The 23,516-nt window shown below is 47.6% G+C and overlaps 1 protein-coding gene across 15 annotated transcripts in view; it reads left to right on the top strand.

Moving 5' to 3' along the window:
• Positions 1-23,516, top strand: part of ANK1 (ankyrin 1) — a 201,730-nt gene that overhangs the window by 132,734 nt on the left and 45,480 nt on the right. For all 15 annotated transcript variants that reach the window (XM_019742079.2, XM_019742089.2, XM_019742082.2 and 12 more), the window contains 17 exons: positions 1,155-1,253; positions 1,876-1,974; positions 3,033-3,218; positions 4,269-4,367; positions 4,857-4,955; positions 5,254-5,352; positions 8,321-8,518; positions 9,981-10,079; positions 10,501-10,599; positions 11,098-11,196; positions 12,315-12,512; positions 13,092-13,190; positions 13,637-13,735; positions 17,707-17,904; positions 20,098-20,196; positions 21,970-22,068; positions 22,315-22,413. In XM_019742079.2, coding sequence (XP_019597638.1) covers positions 1,155-1,253; positions 1,876-1,974; positions 3,033-3,218; positions 4,269-4,367; positions 4,857-4,955; positions 5,254-5,352; positions 8,321-8,518; positions 9,981-10,079; positions 10,501-10,599; positions 11,098-11,196; positions 12,315-12,512; positions 13,092-13,190; positions 13,637-13,735; positions 17,707-17,904; positions 20,098-20,196; positions 21,970-22,068; positions 22,315-22,413 — 2,067 coding nt within the window. The remainder of the gene's footprint in view (positions 1-1,154; positions 1,254-1,875; positions 1,975-3,032; positions 3,219-4,268; positions 4,368-4,856; positions 4,956-5,253; positions 5,353-8,320; positions 8,519-9,980; positions 10,080-10,500; positions 10,600-11,097; positions 11,197-12,314; positions 12,513-13,091; positions 13,191-13,636; positions 13,736-17,706; positions 17,905-20,097; positions 20,197-21,969; positions 22,069-22,314; positions 22,414-23,516) is intronic.

Genomic DNA, 23,516 nt, shown 5'->3' on the forward strand with positions numbered 1-23,516 from the left:
CGTTTGAGATCTCTGCTCCTTAAGTAGCAGAGGGACAGATGGCTCCAGCTGTAGTCCGGGTTTTTCTCACCTGCCCTATTTGCCCAAAGTTGTCAGGCGGGGCCTGTCCTGCCTGCCTCTCACTGAGCACGGGTGCCATGGAGGAAAGGCGCCCTTGGAGAAAGTGCTGACGTTCCAGCCCCAGGACATCCAGGAGGCAAGAAGGAGCCACAAGGAAACTGGCGTCCTAGGGCAGAAGAAGCCTGCTAGGCCCAAACCCTGTCTAGGAATTGTGTAATAAATACCTCGGATGAATCCGTACAAGAAAACCTGAATGTTCCACTCACCTTCTCAGAACCTGCCTGGTTTCTTAGTCTCTGTTATCAGTTCTTAGCTTTTAAAAAATTTACTTGAAAACAATTTTGTACCTCATTTTGTTCTAGTGTTTATTTTTTCTGGCTTTTCTCTCCTCTCTTATTTGGTGACATTTTACTAATTAATATTTCAAATATACTTTCTTTGTGTTTTCCTTTGCCAGATTTTATTCTATTTATTTTCCCCAATTTACTTTCATATTTTCTTCTCTTCCCTGCATACATTATATAGCTCATTTAATTACACCCCCCCTCAACTCCTATACATATTTTTACACACACACCCCTTTTCTTTGTTTGATACTTTACTCATTCTCTTCCCCTCTCATTCCCTCTGTCTGCTTTGGTCCAGCGTTTGCTCAGTGGGTATCACGGTAACAACATCAAAGGAGCTGAGCCTGCGGGACCTGCCAGCCTCCTTTTCTGCAGAGCTCCAGGCCTCATGGGGGCTCTGCTTCATCCTGCAGTTATAGATTGGGAGGAGCTGGAAGTCCAAAGGAGGCCAGCTTGCCTGGCAAACCTTCAGTGTGTGTCCTGTCAGCCGGTGACACGATGCTGCGCCTGTATGCAGTTGATTAGTGTTGAGGAGTCGGGTTTCTTATTCTTTGATATTAATTTCCTCCTTGTGCTTCCAGCACTATTTCAAGATGTATGATGGGTCAGGTGTATACATGTGTGTTATCTACCCCTTTTGGCTGTAAAGAAAGCCACTGCCCATCCCCCCCTTGTTCCTGTCCCTTTGACAGTCACTTACCCAGGCCCAGTGGGAAACCTCCTCTCCTTCTTCCCAATGTGTTTCAGAAAGGGAACACGGCTCTGCACATTGCAGCCCTTGCTGGTCAGGACGAGGTGGTTCGGGAGCTGGTCAACTATGGCGCCAACGTCAACGCTCAGTCACAGGTGATGGCTCACTCCAGTACGGGCGCTAGAGGGCGCTGCCTTTCTCCTTCACCTGTGTGTCTGTTACATAGTGGGTCCGTGGTGGCTACCTCAGGGGTACACGTACTATGTAGCTGAATCTAGATTTATTAGTGATGTGTCTCCCAGCACTGAAGAAGGCATCCTTTATTATTTTTTTCATTCTTCTATTACACATTCTAAGCACGATGTGGTTGGTCATTGTGGACCCCTTCCCTGTTCAGTAAACCAGCCAAACGATATGTTTAGTTATGGCTCATTGGGGGGAGAAACTGTATGAAGGGATATGGGGGGCTGATAAAGAAGGGAGTGAAAATAGAGAAGTGTGTGCGGGAGGCTGACTGATGATGATGGTGAGGGGTAGAAACAGACTTCCATGGAGTGTCACCCCCACCTTGTGGCCTTTTATAATAATCCTACTAAGCCATTTCAAAGTGGCAATGAGTTTTTATAACTGGAGATATGGGTGGGGGGTATTGCTCTGTGGGCTGAGTGAAAATAGGATAAAGACAGACCTGTCCTAGAGTGTAGAGGATTTTGCACCAGTTTTAGCATCTCTCAATATTGTGGGTGAATTTTAATGAGTTTTTCTCTTGGTTTACAGAAAGGTTTTACACCCCTGTACATGGCAGCACAAGAGAATCACTTGGAAGTGGTTAAGTTTTTACTGGAAAATGGAGCTAATCAGAATGTAGCCACAGAAGTAAGAACCTTGGGAAATGGCCTCAATGTTGGAAGTCTCTGGGGGTAGGACATGGTGGTGGGGGCATGTGCTCCTGGGATGTGGCTCGAGCTGCATCCTCTGTCATGATCAATGTAGTGTGCCACTGAGTGCTCTTGACCTTCAGATCACTGCACTAATCCTGGTTGCTGTCGGACTCTGCAAGGGAGTAAGAGACAAAGTCATGGGTCTTGAGGAATGCCCAGACACATAGCAGAGAAATGACATCAGAGTCTAACATGTCATTCCCACTGTAACCAACACTGAGGGCTGAACAGGAGTGAAGGTAGTGTGGGTGGGTATGGTTAACAAGTCTGCCTTGGACCTTAATGAGAAAGGCTCTTGCCGTGAACCCGCTGCACACTCTTGGACAAGTCACTTAGCTTGATCCTGATTTTGTCATTGGTGAAATGATGAAATTGGACTAAAATCCAAGGGTTCTTTTAACCCTTAACATTGTAAGACTCAACGATTACATGACTTTGTTATCATTCTGCTTTGGCAGCTTATGGGGTCCTGTGCCCCACAGTACGCAACTGAGGGAATTAATAACAGTAGCTCACAATCGAATCCTCTGTGCCTGGCATCATTCCTAGTATTTGGTAGGTGTTCAATAATATTCGTGAAATGAATAAATGAATGACCATCTGCCATGTTTAAGGCACTGTCTGGGCACCTATAGATGGGGTGAGAGGGAGGGTAAGCAAGAAGCAAAGGGTAGTAAAAATATTCTTATAGTACTCATTCAGATTGGGAACAAATTATAAAGGAAAATTATGTAAGTGCTTAAGAAAAATTACTGTGGGCTCTGTGAGGTGGCAGAGAAAGAAAGTGGGGCCAAGAAAGGCTTCAGGAAGGAGGTGGCATTTAAGCCAAGCTTGATGGATGAGGTGGGCTTTGAAGAGCAGAGAATTGGAGGATGAGGGCCTGTCATGTGCAAGAAGAACTGTGCGGTGTGAAAGCATGTGTCCTGCTTTGAGGACAGCCAGGGGTCAGATCCAGTCAAAGAAAGCTGATCTTTCCAACTCCCCTCTGGCCAGGACGGCTTCACTCCTCTCGCCGTGGCTCTGCAGCAGGGCCATGAGAACGTAGTGGCACACCTCATCAACTACGGGACGAAGGGGAAGGTGCGACTCCCTGCCCTGCACATTGCCGCCCGCAATGACGATACCCGCACAGCTGCGGTGCTTCTGCAGAATGACCCCAACCCAGACGTGCTTTCCAAGGTGAGAGCAGCCAAACGGAGGACCAGGAGAATTCTAGGGCCTGGACCGTGGACACCTGTAGGTTACCAAGGCACCGTCAATTCCCAACAATTTCTCCAAACACTGACCCAAACCAGAGACGGTGCCAACCATGCACACTGAGCCACAGTGGACAGCTTCACTGTAAACCCCTGCTGAACGCCAAAAAAATATGTTTGGCATGGGGCAAGGAAGGTTTCTGTTGCTCCAGACCATCCAGAAAAGCGTCCAGTTGGGCAGGATGGGTCTCTGGCCAGAGTGAAACTTTGGAATCCCAGCAGGTGGTGTTCTAGAATTTTATCCTACTGTCTTTCCCTGGCCGCCCCCTGGTGGAGGGAGGGAGGTGACCTCAAATGTTTGAGGTGAGAACATGGAAGATCATCCCGGGGGCCTGGACAGCTCTCAGTGTGTACTCACTGTCTGATGTTTTGAGTCACGACTGATCTACTCTCTATAAATTTGGGTTGTTCATTTCTTCTTTATAGCGGGAATGGATTTATATTGGGTTATTCTCAGTCTCCCCACCCCATGGTCACTGGGTTTTGTCTGAAAAACTGCTGACTGGGTGAGGCATGGTCTGAGGTTATGGACCAAAAGATGACAGTGGACCCACCAAGGGGTCAAAGGTCTGCCTTTGGCCACACCCTTTTCGTGGGTGGAAACAATCCCTAGAATCAAGAGCATGGACCCCATACCACTTTTATTCATTAATTAAAATCTCTTCATAAGTAAACATTCAAGTAATTGGCCCCACAGACATGGAAAAGGCTCCTCATTGGTGGGTCCATGGTGTGTCCATATGAACCACAAAACAAAGAATGTGGGTCACTCAGAGGCAGCATCTGGCTTTTGAATATAACTTGCCGCAGAATATCTCTTGACCCCTTCAGCAAATGTTCTCATCAGTCTAAATCTGCTTTACGTATAGGGTCCTCTGGCCCTGCCAACATTTTCAGAATCCCTGGGCTGATTCTGAGCTAGAAATGACAGTACATGGCATGTGACAAGTTGTTCCCCTCTGTTGTGCCCCAGACGGGATTTACCCCCCTCCACATCGCAGCTCACTACGAGAACCTCAACGTGGCCCAGTTACTCCTCAACAGGGGAGCTAGTGTCAACTTCACACCACAGGTAAGGCTCTCTGGTAAGCCCCACACATTTGCCAGGGGCTCAGGGGTGTCTAGAATCTAGGTACTCCCGCCTCTCCTATCTCACCATGACTTCCCCTGTACTGCAAAAGTCTGTGGGTGAGACAGCCCTGGTGCCTATTAAGGCTCCTCATTGGTGGGTTTCTAATCACGCACACCTCAGTCTCCATTTTCCCTTTCTAGAAGGGGCAAACCTGGAGGACTGGGGACTGGCTTCCTTCCAGCCCATCCTATTGACTCTGGGTGACCTGGGCTTAGCCAGATTGCTGTGATTAACCACAGTGCTATCATGTCCTTACAGGTTTTGAAATCTTTCTTAGGTGACAAATGTCCTAACAGTAGGCTTAACATGGCCGCTGGTACTACTGCCATTATAGGGCTGATGCAGTGGGGTGTAGGGGAGTAGGGTGCAGAGCAGCTGCTTTCCAGAGAAAGATGCCGCACCCTGATTGGTCCTGTTCCTCCCCTCCAGAACGGCATCACGCCACTGCACATCGCCTCCCGCAGGGGGAACGTGATCATGGTGCGGCTCCTGCTGGACCGTGGAGCCCAGATAGAAACAAGGACCAAGGTGGGTGCCAGCGAGCTCTGTGGCAAGGCCCAGGGAGGGAGTTCTGCCTTCCAGAGCCTCACCAGAGTGGTGGGCTCCTGCTGACCAGGTAGTGATGGGCCTCCAGTCTCCCAGAGCAGCTCACAGCAAGAGCCAGGGTGCAGCAGGAGACGATATAACGAGACGGTGCGGGTGTCGAGCTGGTCCTTCAGGAAGCATCATACTTCTGCAGCTGGAATGATGCTGTGGGGAGTCTTGTCTCCCACGGCCTCTGATAGGTGCCTTTGGGGCTTTCTCTTTGTGACTCTGTCTTTTAAAGGATGAATTGACACCTCTCCACTGTGCAGCTCGGAATGGGCACGTGCGAATCTCAGAGATCCTGCTGGACCACGGGGCGCCCATCCAGGCTAAAACCAAGGTGTGTACTTCCTTTCTGGGAGGAGCATCTTTTATGCAGGGGTCCAGGTCAGGCCAACCTGGGACCAAATCCCATTTCTGAGAAACAGAGATCATAATACTGCTAACTGAGGCAGTGTGTGTGACATTTACCCCAGTGCCTGTCACACAGGAGGCACTCTGTACAGCCCTGATTATTACCTAGTTCAGGATCAGCAAATTTTCTCTAAAGGGCCAAATACTTTTAGGCTTTGCAGGCCATGGTCTCTTGTCATAGTAACTCAACCCTGCCATTGTAGTAGGAAAGCTGCCATGGGTAATATCCATACTGTGGCTGTGTTCCAATAAAACTTTATTTACAAACAAACACAGGCAGCAGTTCAGATTTGACCTGTGCCTACCATAGCTCTAGCCCAACCCTTGTCTATCTTACCCTGGCTCCAGAAAAGACAGGAGCTAAGCACTTGGATGGAGAAGTCTTCAGAACCTGGACTAGACTGAAGTGAAGTTATAAATGAAACAACAAAACAGTTCTCAAGGTCCATTAGGGGCCAGAGCCAAGGCCCATCCTCCAGTTCTAGCATGGAGTCTTGAGTCTTCCTGGGGCTGAGGCTGTCAGACCACCTGGCGCTGCCTGGCCTTCTGCCCCATTCTTTGGGGTAAATTTAGAGGGAGTGAACTTAGAAGAGCAAGGCAGAAACCAGGCCCATTCATGGCCACTCTGGAGGTTTTCTGTGAGAAGCTCTCTGTCATAAAATTGTAGCACGGTTCATAACCGTGAAAGCTAATTTATTCCCTGACAAATTATTGTGTGAGTATTCTACAGTGCTATCTGTAATTTGGGTTATGATTCGCAGTACCAAGCTGCTGTGTGTGTGTGTGTGTGTGTGTGTGTGTGTGTGTGTGTTGAATAAAGATGTCCTCTACTAAACCAATTTATTTAATTCTCCATCCATGGCTGATTTGCTGTGTGACTTTGAGCATGTCTCTTACTGTGCCTCCATTTCCTCATCTGGAGAGCTCTACTCCTCTCTCTCAGGGTTGTTGGGATGATCACATGAGACAATATCTTTGAAAGTACATATAAAAGTAAAAATCCTCAGATAAGTGAAAGTAGAATTGCTACTGCCAATTATACTGTTAGGTCAGGAAATTCTCAACATTTTTCCACAGAGGCCTTGTATTTAAATTTATAAATGTTCCTAAATTAGTAATGATTTTATATTATCCAGATTATTAGAATGGGACTAAAAAGAATGATTATGAAAATTCTTTACTAAGAACTTCCTTCTTTTCAAGTGGGAAATATGGTATGACTTTTTAAAAACACAGTAAGTATAGCAAACTGTTGGTTTGCTAGGGCTGCTGTAACAGTATTATACACTGGGTTGGTTATCTTAAACAACAGAAGGTTATTTATTGTCTTACATTTCTGGAGGCTAGAAATCTGAGATCAGTGTCAGCAGAATTGGTTCCTTCAGAGGGCTGTGAGAGAGAATCTGTTCCAGGCCTCTCCCCTAGCGTCTGGTGGTTTCCTGGCAATCTCTGGCTTTCTCTGGCTTGTAGAGGCATCACTTCAATCTCTGCCTCATCTTCACGTGGCAGTTTCCGTGTTTGTGTGTCTGTGTCCAAATTTCCCCTTTTTGTAAAGAGAGCAATCAAATTGGAATACGGCCCACAATAATGACCTCATCTTAACTAACTACATTTACAATGACCCTATTTCCAAATAAGGTGACGATCCGAGGTCCCGGAGGTTAGTACTTCGACATGTGCATTTTGAGGGATCACAGGTCAACCCATAACACTAATATCAGCTGTCATGCAGCCTGATTGTGTTTCTCGCTTGCTGAAAATCCTTTCAATTGTTACTTTCTGAAAGCTGAAGTCTCAGTTTCTTAACTCGCAGACTTACAACGCAGCTCCTGCCTGCTACTCCAGGCCAGCTCCACACCCCTCTGACATTTGGCCCTCCTGCATGTGGCCCTCCTTCCCTAGGATGGTTGCCTCTGGCATTGCATACATTGTTCCCTTTGATGGGAGATTCTTCCCCTTTTGTCTTCCTGGCGAAGTCCTAGCTCAGGGGTCATGTTCTCCCAGAAGCCTTCTCTCCTTGTGTCCCTTCCCTCGTGACTCCACCCTCCGGTGTACCTCTCTGCTTTGATCATGCTTTTCCTGATGTCACCAACTGAATAGCAACAATGTATCTGTTTCCACTTTTTTTTACCTTCTAGTCCACTAGCTTCCTTAGGCCCAGAATTATGTCAATTCTCTTCTTTTATCCCAGAGTTTGACCCATACCCAGTACCTATTAATCACTTAAAGTGTTGAATGAATGAATGAATGAATGAATGAACGAACGAATGTGTCTCCCTGTCTTTAATGGTTTTTAAAATAAATTGCTACCTAAGAAACAGTGAGAATCCTTAGCACATTTTTAATTGATGTATATTTGTTAGAGTCAAAGAACAGAAGGGTTTAGATCCAAGTTCCATTTTATCATCATTAATTCATTCAAAGCCACATTAATTAAGGACCACCACTATGTGTGTTACATGCCTGTACAGGGCACTGTAGGTATGTAAGAGATATTAGGCATGGTCACTGATCTTAAGACGCTTATAAGTAAGGAGAGAAGACACACACACCTGAAAAGTTAATTATGAATACAAGTCAGCAAATATATGAATAAGGTCCGAGTGAATGGTACAGATAAGAAAAGCCCACAGTAGTCCAGGGAAGGCTTCCTGGAAGAAGTGGGCCTGGCTGGAGCTGGCTGGGAGGATTTGGCAAGGTGGAAAGGAAGAGTGCAGTCAGAGATCAGTGTGAGCATAGCGGCCAGAATGAGCCAACCTCACTCTGGAGCCACACAAAGTGTAGTGTAGGGAAGAAGTAGGAAGTGAGGTTGGAATCATGTCCTAAATTTCCATGTTCTGTCTGTCCCCAGGTGCCTTCGCGATTATTTGTGTGTTTTTTTCCCCTTTCTCCAGAATGGCTTGTCCCCAATTCACATGGCGGCTCAGGGAGACCACCTTGACTGTGTCCGACTTCTGTTGCAATACAACGCAGAGATAGATGACATCACCCTGGATCACCTGACCCCACTCCACGTGGCAGCCCACTGTGGCCATCACAGAGTGGCCAAGGTCCTTTTGGATAAAGGGGCCAAACCAAACTCCAGAGCCCTGGTGAGTGGGAGGCTATTGGAGAAGGTGCCAGAGGGGCAAGAGCCAAGGGAGGCAGGACCCGAGCTGCATGACTGAGCCTTGTGGGAGGGGCGCCAGCTGGCACTGGAACTCCTCCTGAGCTTCAGGGCCTGGAAAGTGTCAGTGCCTGCGAAGGCTCAGGAGGCATGTCAGTGCACAGGCAGGACGGTAACTTTCCACTCCCCACCACCTCCAGCTGGGTGTCACCTCCTGCACCCCTGGTAACAGCCTGAGAGCAGGGGAGGGCTTGGGCCCAAGAGACCTGACTCAGGAAGCAGTGTTCATGGCATCTACGTGGGTTGGGGGTGTCACTGCGTCTGACCCCAGCCCAGAGCCTAGGGTGGTTTCTCAGAGACTGCCTGGCTTTTTTTTTATCTGCTTTTGGGGCGAGTGAAATGGCCTGAGCTAAGCATCGTTCCTCTGCAGAGGGGCTTACAGTGTTCACGGTGCTCATGTAAACGTGAGTTCAGGCTAAAGCTAATGCCCTCCCGGGACCATGGCTCCTCCCCACGCCCTAGGTCAGAGCCTCCCAGCGTAGCGCAGGGATATAGTGGGGCTGGAACTCTGCACTGAGCCGGCCCCTGACCACCCTCTTCCCTCTGCCTGTTCCCAGGGGAGGAGAATGTAGAAGGCAGGATAGCCTCCAGGGACTGCAAGCATGGCTCACCCAGTCACTCAGAAAGCTCTCATTCAGCTCTCACCACATGCCAGGCACTGTTCTAGGGTAGTCGGAGCTTCTCAACCTCAGCACTATGGACATGTGGGGCCTGACATTTTTTGTCGCAGGGAGCTCACCTGTACACTATAGGATGTGTAGCAGCCTCTACCCGCTGGGTGCGAACAGCACTCCTCCTCTAGTTGTGACAATCAAAAATGTCTCTAGACATTGCCAAAGGTCCCAAGGGTGGGCATGGGAGTACAAAATCCCCCACACACACTTTGAGCACCACTGCCCTAGGGGTCGAACGCACTGAAAACATAAGCAAACAGACAAAACCAAGCAAATAAACAAGTCTCCCTGCCCCTGTGGAGTCCGCATTCCAGCATATCACTTTAGAGCAGAGCTGATACACAGAAATCCATTTTACTAAAAATGATTGTCAGTTTCCGGAAAGAGAGAACGTGATTTGCTTCACAAAAGTACTCTTTATGAAAGATTTCTCCTTAAGGAAACTTTAAGCAGCAGGCTCTTTTATCTTTTCGTACATCCAAAAATATGATTAAATTTTTAAAAAAGGTTTATAGACAACATACTCCGGAACGTGCCTCGTGTGTAAAGTAAGAGGCACCTGCCTCTGAAAAGGTTTGCAGTGATTGACATTCTGATCTGTGGGACTCGCTGACAGGCTGGGGCAGAGGCTGCCACCATCAGCGAGGGGGTCTGGGTGCTCCTTGGGCTCGTGTATAAGCTCCTGCTTGTCTGTCTTCCTTTGTGGGGCTGCAGAATGGCTTCACCCCCTTACACATTGCCTGCAAGAAGAACCATATCCGGGTCATGGAGCTGCTGCTGAAGACAGGAGCCTCCATCGATGCTGTCACCGAGGTAAGAGAAGCTCTGGAGGCGTGGATGGCTCCCGCCCATGGTCTTCCTCCAGCAGCCTTCTTTAGAGGGGTTCTTTGTAGCTGTGTGTGGTACAAGGGTGCATGTGTATGCACGTCTAGACTGCCCAGAGGAGTAAATCGGGGGTTACTAAGACAAGAAAACATGTGTCAAGTCTCAGGGAGCTTTCCAAGATCAGATGCAGTTTTTTGAGTTGTAAATGTGCACAGAATCACCCTGCAGTGATTTTTCCCCCCCCTCCATCCATTTTCCTAGAAATGAATCCATCTCATTTAATTCCCGTTCCTTGGTAAACCAGTCTAGAGCAGCTAGAGGCAAGAAAGCCTTAGCAACATCTGGCTGTCTCTTCTTTGGAAGAGCAGGAAAGATTCCTTTCTCCTCATTCCTCTCTTACCTATTCTAGTCCGGCCTGACACCTCTCCACGTGGCCTCCTTCATGGGGCACCTGCCCATTGTGAAGAACCTCCTGCAGCGGGGGGCATCGCCCAATGTCTCGAATGTGGTAAGCCTGTGGGGAGAGCAAGGGCTCTTGTCTCAGCACCAAGAGCTCAGAGGGATGCTTTAGCCAGTGATCCCTAGATCTTCTCTCTGGGGATAGAGGCAGAATTCTCAGACTAGCAGAGACTTCAGCCTTGGGGAGAACATCCATATATACCGATGCTTTCCCGATTAAACTTGTCTCAGGGGTTTTATTTTGGACAATAACTTGGGAAATTCTGTAAGTGTCATCTTGAAATACATTTGCATTTTTAAACATTCATTACCTCTGGGGTTTACTTGTAAGTATAATTAGAACACACACACACACACACACACACACACACACACACACACATCAGGCATCAGCCAGGTAAAGGCTGAAAGAGCTGCTTGCTGGGGCAACTCCCCCTCTCGGATGAAAACCTGCCAAGCTTCTGTAGGCTCCCACTTTGGAACTCTGCCTGTGTCCTTTTGGAAACCCAGGATGTATTAACACTTGTATAATTTTGTCATTTTACAGAAAGTGGAGACCCCGCTACACATGGCAGCCAGAGCGGGGCACACAGAGGTGGCCAAATATTTGCTCCAGAACAAAGCCAAAGTCAATGCCAAGGCCAAGGTGCGTTCTGGAGGTGGGAAGGATCGTGGGATATAAAAAAATTCAAGTGTAATGAGAAGAACTCCATCCTAAATAGAGGCCTGGCTGCAGTACTCGTGGCACAAAGATTCTTCGTCATTCCATGTCTGTTGCACTAAGCACCCAGATTCCGCTTTGCAGGGGTTCTGAGAAGGCTACGGACATTTTTGCATCAGATGATGAAATTCCAAAGAGCACGGCTGGTCTGCAGTGTTTACTGGGCTGAAAGGGTTTAATGGTGTTACAGTCATGGTATAAGAAGCAAAGCAACTTTTTGAAGAAAGTATTGCCGGTGAAAATAAGTCAGAAATGACTTGATCTAAAACTGGATGATTCCCCCTTGCTGTTAAAGGCATTTTCAAGGTATTGGGTGAATGAAAAATAAAAATAGCTGCTGAGTTTGGAAATTGATTAGCTTTGGACAAGATCAGGCTTTCCAAGCCCACAGGTGACAGAGGCTCTGTTTAGAGTTGGAACTCTTGTTTGTGTTTGGGCCATGTGAGGAAGGCCCCCAGCTGGGCTACGTAACACCGAGAACTCACCCACTGAACCCACCCAGCATCAGGCACAAACAAGGAGGGATGGGGTGGGATTAAAAAGTCATCTTCTTCTTCAGCAGTTTAGACTCTCTCATGACCCCTGACATAGGGCAAACAAAAGAAGTGTCAAACAAAAAGACAAGTGTATACTTAGACATGACGTGGGAAACAGTAATCATCACCACAACTAACTGAGCGCCTATCACGTACCAAACACTGTGTGAAGCATCTCACATATACTATCTGCTTGGTCCTATCCTTGGTCCTAGGAGGTCGATATTATTATTCCCGTTTCCCAGATGGGAAGGCTGAGCCTTTTTGGGCAACTAAGAAGAAATTACAACTAACTTGAAGGGTTGTTGTAAGGATTAAATAAGAGACAGCGTTTTGGTTTCTGTAACTCAGACACATGATTTGAATCCCAGCTCTTCATCTTACTAGCTATGTGACTTTGAGAAAGTCACTTAACCTCTGTAAGCCTCATTTTCCTTCTTTTGAAATGAAACTTTGGATTAGGTAACCATAGTATTCCCTGTTCTTTGTTTTCACTTTCGGTTCCAGGATGACCAGACCCCACTTCATTGTGCAGCTCGCATTGGCCACACAAACATGGTGAAGCTCCTGCTAGAAAATAATGCCAACCCCAACCTGGCCACCACTGCCGGGCACACACCCCTGCACATTGCAGCCAGAGAGGGCCACGTGGAAACGGCCCTGGCCCTTCTGGAAAAGGAAGCCTCCCAGGCGTGCATGACCAAGGTACAGACTTCCTCCTCCTGTTCTCTAGGGGTAACTAGAGCAGGCTAGTCACTGCTGGGCCTGGGGCATGGCAGGGGCGGTCCCATCTCGTCCCTTGGCTTGCCTCAGTTGTGCTGAAAACAGCTGGGAGGGCCAACACCCACAGGACTGGCCGCCATCTGTGAGACTGATGTGTTGTTGTCCTGCCCCAGAAACGTGGTGAACTGTATGTTCTCACCCACCCAACCTTCAACAATTTATTATGGAATAACTACCTGCTCAGCACCTGCTCTAGACACATCAGACAGGTTCTGGGTTACAGGAAGGAGTAAAACTCAACCTTGCCCTCAGCTAGCTAGCAGTCGAATCATAGTACAAGATGGTTTTATGCTCTTCACAAGCGGTGCAGGTAGCAGGTGGGAGAGGAAGCCTGCCGATTCCTGAGGTCTTGTCCTCTTGGAGGGCTCAGAAATTCTGTGTCCTTTATTCGTTTGGTGTCTCCATGCCCAGTAAGGTGGGATACCTTTTTGCCATGGGCCCTTTCTCCCGGGAGGATGGCTGTGATTCCCCATGGTTCTGATGGCCTGTGTTTCTCCTCAGAAAGGATTTACCCCTCTCCATGTGGCAGCCAAGTACGGGAAGGTTAGGGTAGCTGAGCTGCTGCTGGAACGAGATGCACATCCAAATGCTGCAGGAAAAGTGAGTTTCAATTTCTCTACCTCTGTCAGTTTAGAAGGGTAAATTTTACTACGTGTGAAGGGCATCTCTTGCCTACACAAGCCTATTTTGTCCATCTTTGGAATGGGCAGCCATCTAGGGATAGTGGCCTTGGGGAAGACTGATATTTCTGACAAAGGCCTTGACCTTCTAAAAAGACTGGTGGCCTACTCTGAGCAAGTAGGCTGATTGTTCTGTCCCATTGGGCCCCTCAGGAATGAGGAGGTGGCCCTGGGTGCAGCTGGTACTGCTTTTTAGTGATTCCCAATCAAGATTGGTTTGGGAATGATTTTTAACCAGATTTTACCTGTATAAAAGAAGCAACACCGATCTCAGAATGGTGCTGCCTATAGCTAAAGGGATCACTAATAGAAAATCACATGAGTGAAGGCTGTTCTATTTGTCGGTCTCCCCCTTACCCCCTGCAGAATGGCTTGACTCCCCTGCACGTGGCCGTCCATCACAACCACCTGGACATCGTCAAGCTGCTGCTTCCCCGGGGCGGCTCCCCGCACAGCCCCGCTTCGGTAAGCTTGCTCTGGCCCGTACACCAGGAGCACCAGACCGAGACATCTCACAGCCTGGGCCCCCGGAGAGCAGGACACCTGCCACTCCTTTGGAGACGGCAATTCCAAAAGCAGCCAAAGAGCTTTTGTGTTTTGCTTTTCTTTTTACCTCAGAAACCTCACTGCACTGTCACTAATGTTACCTGTGGTAGTATCATTTGGGGATCAAGAGTGGGGTGGGAAGTGGGTAACACCTCTTAGCAACAGGTTACCTCACAGAGATGGATTCTTTTTATACAACAAACGTGTTCCCCAAACCACCGCGTGTCGGCTGAGTTTTGTACCCTGGCTGTCCAACATCAGCAAGTATAGGAATCTCCACAAGTGGTCAGTCTCATTCTTGGATTCCAGCACAGTGGCCACGCATTGAGAAATGTTCAGGGCTGGGGATGAACTTGCCAGAACCTTGAAGCAAGGAATCTCTTCTGAATGCGAACCATAGTCCCCTTATAGTCCCCATATTCCTCTTATAAGTTCAGACTTTTAGGTTGTTGTGTTTTTCAATGAGGCACACGCCTGTATACTACACGGTAAACATATGCCCAGCGTGCCGGCCTCTGAAATGTGCTGCTCAGAGCAGCAGGTGCATAGCCTCTTAAGGGAACCCGAGTGAAAGGAGATGACCAGGCTTGCTTATGTAAGACCAGACTGGGGAAGGGCAAGGTAATACAAGGTGTAGGGGAAGCAAGAGAGAATCATTTTTGGGGACAGGCTGCCCCCTGTGGGAAGAGACGGTGTGCAGTGTTTGTCGGGCAGGGGCGGGGCACTGTGGGGCATAGGAAGAGGAGTGAGGGGAGGGAGCGGGGCTTGGACACAAAGGACACAGGCGGTCCCTGCCCTGGGGAGTACACCATCCAGTAGGGCAGCCACGACTCAGAAGAAACTGGATAATTTCTGGGACAGCAAACCCCAGTGCTCAGACAGGCAGCAAGCTCTTGCTGACTTCCTGGGGACGCAGCCAAGTCAGGGAAAATCAGTGAGGGCCTTCAGTGTGTCTTCCCTCCTCAGAATGGATGCTCATCTGAATTTTACAGCCTCACTTTTCCTGCAGACGCAGCGTCTCCCAGACGCCAGTCTCCGTGGGCTCCTGTCCCTGCTGCTGTTGTAGCAAAGCCCACGTTGTCATCCGTCACTGTCACCGTGTAGATGGAGCATGGGCCCTGCTAAGATGTGACTTACTCCTGCCTCTAAAAATAAAAAGCTGGACTCCCCCCCTCCTCACACCCGTCCTTATATAAAAGAAATCAGAGCCAGGTCCATGGCATTTAAAGAGAGCTTTATCCAAGCACAAATGCTGTACAGATGGGTTTTGTTTCCATGGCAAAAAATAGTTTACCAAGTCGTCTGGCAATTTTGTAGAATTTCACATGCAAATCTCTCTGCACCCAAACCAAACCCTCCCCTTTCTAATTTGGATGCTAATGTTTTAGCATTTAGGCAGATCTCTCTCCAGTGTGCATGCCTTTGGATGAGCTCATTTCCTGGGGAAAGCAGAGCCTTGAGCTGGCACCTAGCCCTCCCTAACCTCTCCCTGACCCTCCTGCCTCCTTGCTCCTTGTTTTTGTCACCTACAGAAGGTCATTCATTCCATTTAGGTCCTGGTTTGGGGACTGGCAGTTGCTGTTATAGCTGAACTTCAACCGGAGTCACCTGGCAACCCCAGCCACCCCCAGGGCCAGCTTGCCCTTTGGCGGGACAGGGTGCTATCCTTGCCAGCGTGGACATCCACAGCTGCCCAAGTGGCCTGGGACTACTGATTATACTTCCATGAATATATTTCAAATTGCTCGAGTTACTACAGTCTTTTGTACATTAAAATAAGTCCTAATAATCATTGCTTTTACGCCCCAAATACCTGCTATGGGCCAGGCAGCAGCTAGGTGTTCAGCTGCCTCATCCTGTCTCATCCTGACAGCTGCTCTGTGAAGGAGATATTCTCCGATACTAAGAGAAAAGGATCTTCATTTGGGGATGGCTCCAAATCTCAGGCCTGATCCACTGAACCACACCTCTTTTCTTTGCTCTGTTCTGATACAGTGCAAAAATCATTTTGTTTAATTAATTGTATTATAATCAAAATGCTGATCTTGTTATGGGAACACACTCTACAAAGAATTTAATGTTTTCTCATAACATCAAATTAAAAAGGAGGAACGCTCAAACGAATTATCTTGCATGATTATTTAAAGGGAATGATGTTTAAATTCGGTTTCATTCTTTGGGTATATGACAACTTTTCATTTCCCCATAAAGTCCACTTTGCAGATAGATCTCTCCCTGTCCCCCAGTGCTCTAAACCTGAGACTTTACTATATTGGTCAGCCCCCTTTTTCTTTTTCTCTTTCTTGTTCCTGATCAGTGATTCTGGCAGAATCAGAAATGATGGTTTCCCCAATAAGACAATGGCTGGCAAGGGAGACTCATTTCTCTGGGACAGCCAGAAGAATGCTGGCCAGTGTGGGGGAACCATATGCTTTCTGCCATCTGCTCTGGAGCTGGGGGGGCATATGCTTAAAAAGTCCTGGGTCCTGCTTGGAGGTCCGCAGCCTGGCATCCCCCTTAGCCCGGAATGCTTTGGGTCCTGGCTACTCAAAGTGTGGCCCCTGGACCAGCCGCGTCATCATTACAGGGGCACTTGTCAGAAATGCAGAATCTTGGGCCTCCCTAGCGCTTCTGAGTCAGAATCTGCATTTGAACCAGATCCCAAGTGATTTTAGACGCACTGAAGTTTGAGAAGTGCTGCTCCAGCTGATAGAACCTGGGATCTGGAGTCGGAAGGCCAGGCTTGGCTCATTTGTTATTTCCTTTACTATGTGACATTAGATAAGGCACTTAGGCTCTCCGAGAATTGGCCTCTTTACCTACCAAGTGGGGTCATAATAAAAACACCTGCCTTATTTGCTGTACATGGTTGTAGTGAAGCTCAAAACGGATAATGTAAGTGAAAATGGTTTCTAGCAGTGATGAGCAAATCACTGTCACCTGTCTACAGTGGGATAAGGCGCTTGCGTCAGAATGTCAACCCATGCGTTGCTTTCCCTCATTGACAGCGTCTTCCTACCAAAACTAAAAGAAAAAAGAAAAGCCAGCTACATAAACAGTAACACAGCTGATTAACTCTGGGGCCAGCTCCTCCATCTATCATCATGGACCCAAAACATCTTGTGAACCAGTGCCCTGCCAAACTATACAAAGGTTTATTACTTGTATGTCTTAATTTTGGAAAGCACCTCCACCTTATAGATTTGATCTATTCAACAACTTTAAGAACAAGGTGCGTCTTACTATCCACTCTCAGTGGCTTACAAAATACAAACGGAAGTCCAGAGGTTGCTGAATAGCTTGCCCCCGTTGCATGGCTAGTTAGAGTGGAACAAGGACTGATGCCGCGTCCCCAAGTCCCTTACTAGGAGCATGTCCTCTTATACCACCTGCCTAAAGCTGGCAAGCCCGGGGGAGCACTTGGCCCAATTGCACAGGGAAAAAAAAAACAGGCTCTGTTCCTTTTCCTTTATGCAATGTTGGGGGGTTGGTTCTTAATGCAGGAAGGAGGAAATGGGAACCCTTTATTTTCTTGCTTACCTAGCCTTCTAGTTGCTCTAGAAGCAGCCTAATTGCATCCTAGCATCTGTTGGTGACAGCACTTCTTGCACAGCAGTTTGTCAGAGCGTGATAACAGAAAATAGATGGTGAGAAAACGTACAGGACATTTGCTGAGTTGTGTGGGTGCCTTTCCAAATCACATGAACTTGGTTTGTTTGTTTGTTTGTTTGTTTATTTACTTAAGTGGCCCTCCTGGATGACACCAGCTCTGTTCAATGAGTGTCCAGTAGGCCAAGAACCAGGTCTAGACCTGCCTCAGAGGATTTAAAATTTAAGGCATGCACTCATATTGTCAACTCAACATTCCTGGAACTATTCTTCTGTTTCAGAATGGCTACACCCCTTTGCACATTGCTGCCAAGCAGAACCAAATCGAGGTGGCCCGCAGTTTGCTGCAGTATGGGGCATCGGCTAATACAGAGTCAGCGCAAGGCGTGACACCCCTTCACCTGGCTGCCCAGGAGGGTCATGCAGAAATGGTGGCCCTGCTACTCTCCAAACAAGCCAATGGCAACCTGGGGAACAAGGTAAACATGGCATCTTTGGTTTGGCCCTGTGGTCTCATTAATGGTTTAGTGTTAGCTAACTAGATTATGTCTGAATATTGAGTACCCACTGTGTGTCCAGGTTCTGAATTAGGTGGTGTGTGTGTGTGTGTGTGTGTGTGTGTGTGTGTGTAATTCTTACAAGAGGTTGCTTATTCCCAAGGTTGCAAGGTTGCATGACCCTGAGCCTGTCTGATGCCAAAGCCTTTGCTGATTCTTTCTAAATAGATCTTTCTAAATAGAATCTACAAAAAATCAATATTAAAATCCATAGTACACTTCTTTTTCAAATATAGGCCAGTGTTACATTCAAGAATGTATTAAGTAATTTGGTACTAAATATTCTTTTTCTCTGGGGGAGATAGTTTTTTAAATGCCACCCTATACATTAAATTAGGAGTTCTCAATCCAGGAACTATTAGCATATGAGTCTGAAACCTTCCAAGGTTGTACACAGGCAGGTGAGCATTTTTCTAGGTGAAGTCTTCATCGTTTTCATCATTTTCTCAAAGGAATACATGACCCAAGAAAGACTAAGAATCACTTCTTTTTTAAACAGTTTTATTGAAATATAATTCACATACTGTAAATTTCACCCTTTTGAATTATACTGTTCAGTGGTTTTTGTACTATTCAGTGGCAACCATCGCCACTATCTCAGAACATTTTCTTCACCCCAAAAGGAAACCTCATACCCGTTAGCAGTCACTTCCCATTTTCCCCAAACCCTCCAGCCCCTGGCAACCACTAATCTGCTTCCTGTCACTATGAATTTGCTCATTCTGGACATTTCATATAAATGGAATCATACAATATGAAGAGCCACTTCTTTGGATGATAAATGAACACAACAAAGTGTCAGAAATCTTAAGGGTAACTTAAGATTTCTTAAAAACCTGTGGCTCCATTGGCTCTTTTTGTACAGATTTGGACAGGTGACCCCCAGGAGAGAAGTGTTATGGTAGGACCCCTACATTGGATGGGATTCTTGGTTTCTTCCATGTGCCATTTAAAGTGGGGTCTGTAAGGAGCCCTAAGAATGCTAGCAATTCTCTGGAGACATCCTCACTCATCCACTCACAGCCCTCATGAGGCAGATTACTGTGTTATCCCAAGAATCAGACAGGGCACCCAGAGACTTGGGATGACCTGGGAACTGCTCAATCGTGGCCTCTTCACATTTCGGCCAACCCCCCAGGCCTGAGGGAGATGCCTTGCCTGCTCAAGCTTCAGCTGGGGAGGGGTATGCTGGTGGGCCTCCGGTCAGCCTGGGGGAAAGTGCAGAAGGCAGAGGAGGGCAGGTAGAGTCCCTGAAGACAGGACAGGCACTGTCCACTGCCTCTGACTGCAGAGGAATTGCAGCTCTGTTTGTCCCACAGTTAGTAAAGTGGATTGAGGCGGGATATAGAGGAGAGAAGACTTTTCTGACATTTTTGTAGGAGTATGTACATATCAAACAGTATCTCTGGGGCACTTCCATCCTCATGATGAGAACTCCAAGAATACTATGTTTTTAGTCCCAGGGAGCTCCTCCATCCTTTTTATAGTACAGCACTGGCTGTGATCAAATCACATGCTGCATTTCAATGGCACGTCATGCTTTTCAACATGTTTTCATCTGTGTTTTCTCCAGTGATCCCTGCTTAGCCCTTGAAATAAGTCAATGACGATTCCTATTTTCTAAGTAATGAAACCAAGGCTCTGAAGCTCATCTTGAATCTTGGAAATAGGGAATGTTACAATTGGAGAGCACCATAAAGCTCATATAGTTCAGAGGTCATATAGCCTTGGGCCAAATCTGGCTCACCACTTGTTTGTGTAAATAAAGTTTTATTGGAGCACAGCCATGCCCCAGTTGTTTATGTGTTGGCCATAGCTGCTTTCTCACTATAACCTGCAGAGTTGTGTAGTTGCAATAGACACGAGCCTAAAATATTGACTGTCTGGCCCTTAATAGAAAATGTTGCTGACCTGTGATTTAGTTTAACCACCTCATTTTTTTAGATAAAGCTATGGAGGTCCAGAGCTGGAAGAGCTTTGTCCAAGGTCAAATAGCTGGTTGGTGGCTGCAGAGCCACCTCCCACTGATGTTCAGCTCCCAGACATCAGTGCTCTTTCACTGTGGTCTGGAATTCTTTACTGGCTACACGATGATGAACTTCTTTTTCTTTCCAGAGTGGACTCACTCCTCTCCATCTGGTAGCACAAGAAGGCCACGTTCCAGTGGCAGACGTGCTGATCAAACACGGTGTCACGGTGGATGCCACCACCCGGGTAAGGCAGGCAGCCGCGCCTCTGTCCTCATGGGCTTCCCTCCCCGCCCTCCCTGTGTGCACCCCTCGTCCTGCCCAGTGCCTGTCTCCATGCTTCAGAACTGGCTCCTCCACGGTGCTTGAAACCCCAAGGACCCACTGGCACATTCTTCTCTGCCACTTCCTCGGGGTGGCAGCAGAGTTTTGAAGGCATTGATCCTAATTACCTTACTTTCCGGTGGGGAATTTTGAAGTTTGCTGGACCTTTGTTTGGGCCTCTATAGCGAGAAACTGAGAGGAATGTTTAATCATGGTTCCAAGTCCTGTCTTATATGAGCAGGGTGTCAAGATGTCAGGCTTCCCAGGATTCACTTGAAAATTCAGCCCATTTTATTCCAACATTTAGTTAAATTCAGTTCAGCTTTCTTTGAACCTCTCTGGTGTGCAAGGAGCTCCGTGAGGTGAGAACCGAGGGCACAACAAGGCAGCAGAATCTGCTCAAGGCATTTGCGAGGAGGTGATTGTCAGAGCTGGAAGAGGCAGCCCAATGTGGTTTCTGGTGTGAGAGGGGCCCCGGAGAAGCAAATGGAGCACAAAGAGAGGAGAGTGTTTCCCTTTGGTGAGAGAAGGAGTGGCATTTCGTTCCTTCTCACCACAAGGCAACTGCATTAAAAGGACAAAGTGACACCCCCTCCAACCCCAACCCCCTCCAGGAACACCAATCAACAACATGATGTTGAAGTCCCTCTGAGAAAGGTCTAGAAACTGTATTTTATCCCCCCACTGCCTGCAGCTTCAACAGGAATCTGCTTGAAAACCAAGAATGTTCTGGATCTTTAAGGCTTCGTTTTTAGGCCCAGTTTTGTCTTTTGGGGTCCTGCCCTAAGAGATTGTATACTGTAGGTTAGAACTTGGGGGTCCCAAAGCCATATCCTTACTTTGAGGTTCAGCCAGGTCCCCTAGGGCACTTAGGACCAAATGGTTCAGAGAGCCTTGGCTAGTCGGCCTTTGGAGGAAGCACCAAAATATTCAGCAGGACAGATTGCTTGAAAATTGTCTACTCTGCAGCCAAAAAACAAATGAATAAATACCCAAAGCCCACTCATTTCAAGCAATGACCAGTTCCTATAAATTCCATTACACTACAACTCAGCAACTCAGACAGCCTTTTGGGGGGTTTTACAATGGACTCTCACCTTTCTAGTAGAAATAAGTCTGCTCTTGTAGGGCTCGGCAGAGATCTCCAAGCCACCATCTGTCCTCATCTGTGCCCCTTTCCCAGCAAAGGGCCTGATGACTGTTCCTTCCTTGGACGATCATTCTTGGCTTCCGTAGCACAGATCCCCTGGTTTTCCTCCTACCTCTTGGCTGTTCCCTCACAGTCCTCTGATCTCCCTGCAGGTGTTGCTCAGTATGTGGGGCCCACCTGTTTCTCTCTGTATTTATCCTCGGTGACCTCGCTCATCGCCAAGGCTTTCAATTTTCTATAGGCATCCTCACCTAAAGCTCTTCACAGGGCTCAGCGTCAGTTTTCTCGTCACCTACTCTACTTGGATCTCTCCTAGGCATCTTGAACTTCACTTGTCTGACACTGAGCCCTGTTCCTCTCCAGGCCCATAGTATCTGACTGGCCATGGCAGTGTAGCTTACACCTTAGTGTAGCTGTCAAGCTTCCAAAGGGTTTCCCCATTCGTCCTCTCTTTTAATGAGCCGTTTCATTCACGCGCAGCTCATAGTGGCTCTTGGTGTGCCCAGAAGCCCTGCTAGTCCCCCCCTCTCATCTCTTGCTTTTCAGATGGGTTACACTCCCCTCCATGTGGCCAGTCATTACGGAAATATCAAGCTGGTGAAGTTTCTGCTACAGCACCATGCAGACGTCAATGCCAAGACTAAGGTACAGGGATGCCTCAGGCCTGACTCCTATGCTGACACTTCTTAAATGCCAAATTATGGTGCAGCCAGGGTGGCTCTGGGCAGACCCGGGCTCTGCCACAATTGTCAGCTTTGACCCTGGAGGAGGACATGGGGAAAATGCACTTTTTTATGTTGCACGTAGAAGATGGATAGGCTCTGTAGTATGTGGGCAGTTGTTTATCTTGGAGCTAGCTAATCCTGCCAAAATGTCTACCTCGCTTTATAGCTAGGATACAGCCCTTTGCACCAGGCAGCCCAACAAGGACATACGGACATTGTGACACTGCTTCTCAAAAATGGTGCTTCCCCAAACGAAGTCAGCTCGGTGAGTACCCACCCATTTCCTGATTTCGGAAAACCACTCTTTTGGGCAGGTCTGTGAGACATCCCATAACCACAGAGGCTCACTTGACACCCTTACTGCACGTCTTGGCCGAGACGTGATGCAGTACCGTGAGGGCGCAGCTGCCTGGGTAACAGCCCATAACATGGGCTGTTGTGATTCGCTTCTCTTTCTGGTGAACTGAAGGCTATCCTTTGAAGCACCATTTACCTCCCCCTTTTATTTTTGTTTAAATATTGTTGAAACCATTTCTAAAATATGTGAAGCTGCTTTCAGTATGGTACAAGTGAACAAAACCAAATGTCTTGGGTGGTTCATGATGTTTCAGGGCCTCAGGGTTGTTTTTAGCAGCATCTGTGATCATTGAGTATGAACTTCCATATCGGACAATGTGCAGGCTTTGCTAGATTATCTCCATGGCTGCTTCCAGCTCAGAAAGTGTGTGGGCCTTTGATTATAGATGTGGTTTCTAAAATTGTAATGGTGGATGGGGCTGAACCTGTATGGGGTCTGGGGCACATCCTGGAACTAGAGGATTTAAAAGAAAAACAAAGCCTCAGTATCAGTTTATTTTCACTTCGCTCTTTCTCTTAAAATCAGAGTAGAAAATATATCCCTCCCCTATTTCTGGTGATTTGTGGTTTCTGATTGGCCTGAAAGGAGTTCATTGAAGTATATGGATGACTTTAATAATTTTAATGCTCAGTTACTGATACCCAAAGAGCTGGCATTGAGAGCCGGGAACAGTGTTGCCCTGTCCTCCCCACTAAATGGCACATGGTGCTTTCCTGACCCATTCCTTCCCAGTTGGTTCCCTCTTGGCAGTTTTTGACATGTCCTGGCAAGGTTTCTATGCTCTCATTTCAAGGCTCCCACACTCAATGCTACAGATTTAAAGTATCACTGCCTTTCTCTCTCCCATACCCCGTTTAACACCTAACACACATCTGGGCTCATGTGCAGGGGTCCTGCTCTGGGTTCCAACGTGCAGTTTGTCCACTTAGACCCTTCTGAACAATTAGAATGTGAGCTCGGATTCTGTAAAGGGGGCGGGCTTTTCTCCTAGACTCCATTTTCATGATCTC

This window comes from Rhinolophus sinicus, linkage group LG04, assembly GCF_036562045.2.
Source record: "Rhinolophus sinicus isolate RSC01 linkage group LG04, ASM3656204v1, whole genome shotgun sequence".
Lineage (NCBI taxonomy): Eukaryota > Metazoa > Chordata > Mammalia > Chiroptera > Rhinolophidae > Rhinolophus > Rhinolophus sinicus.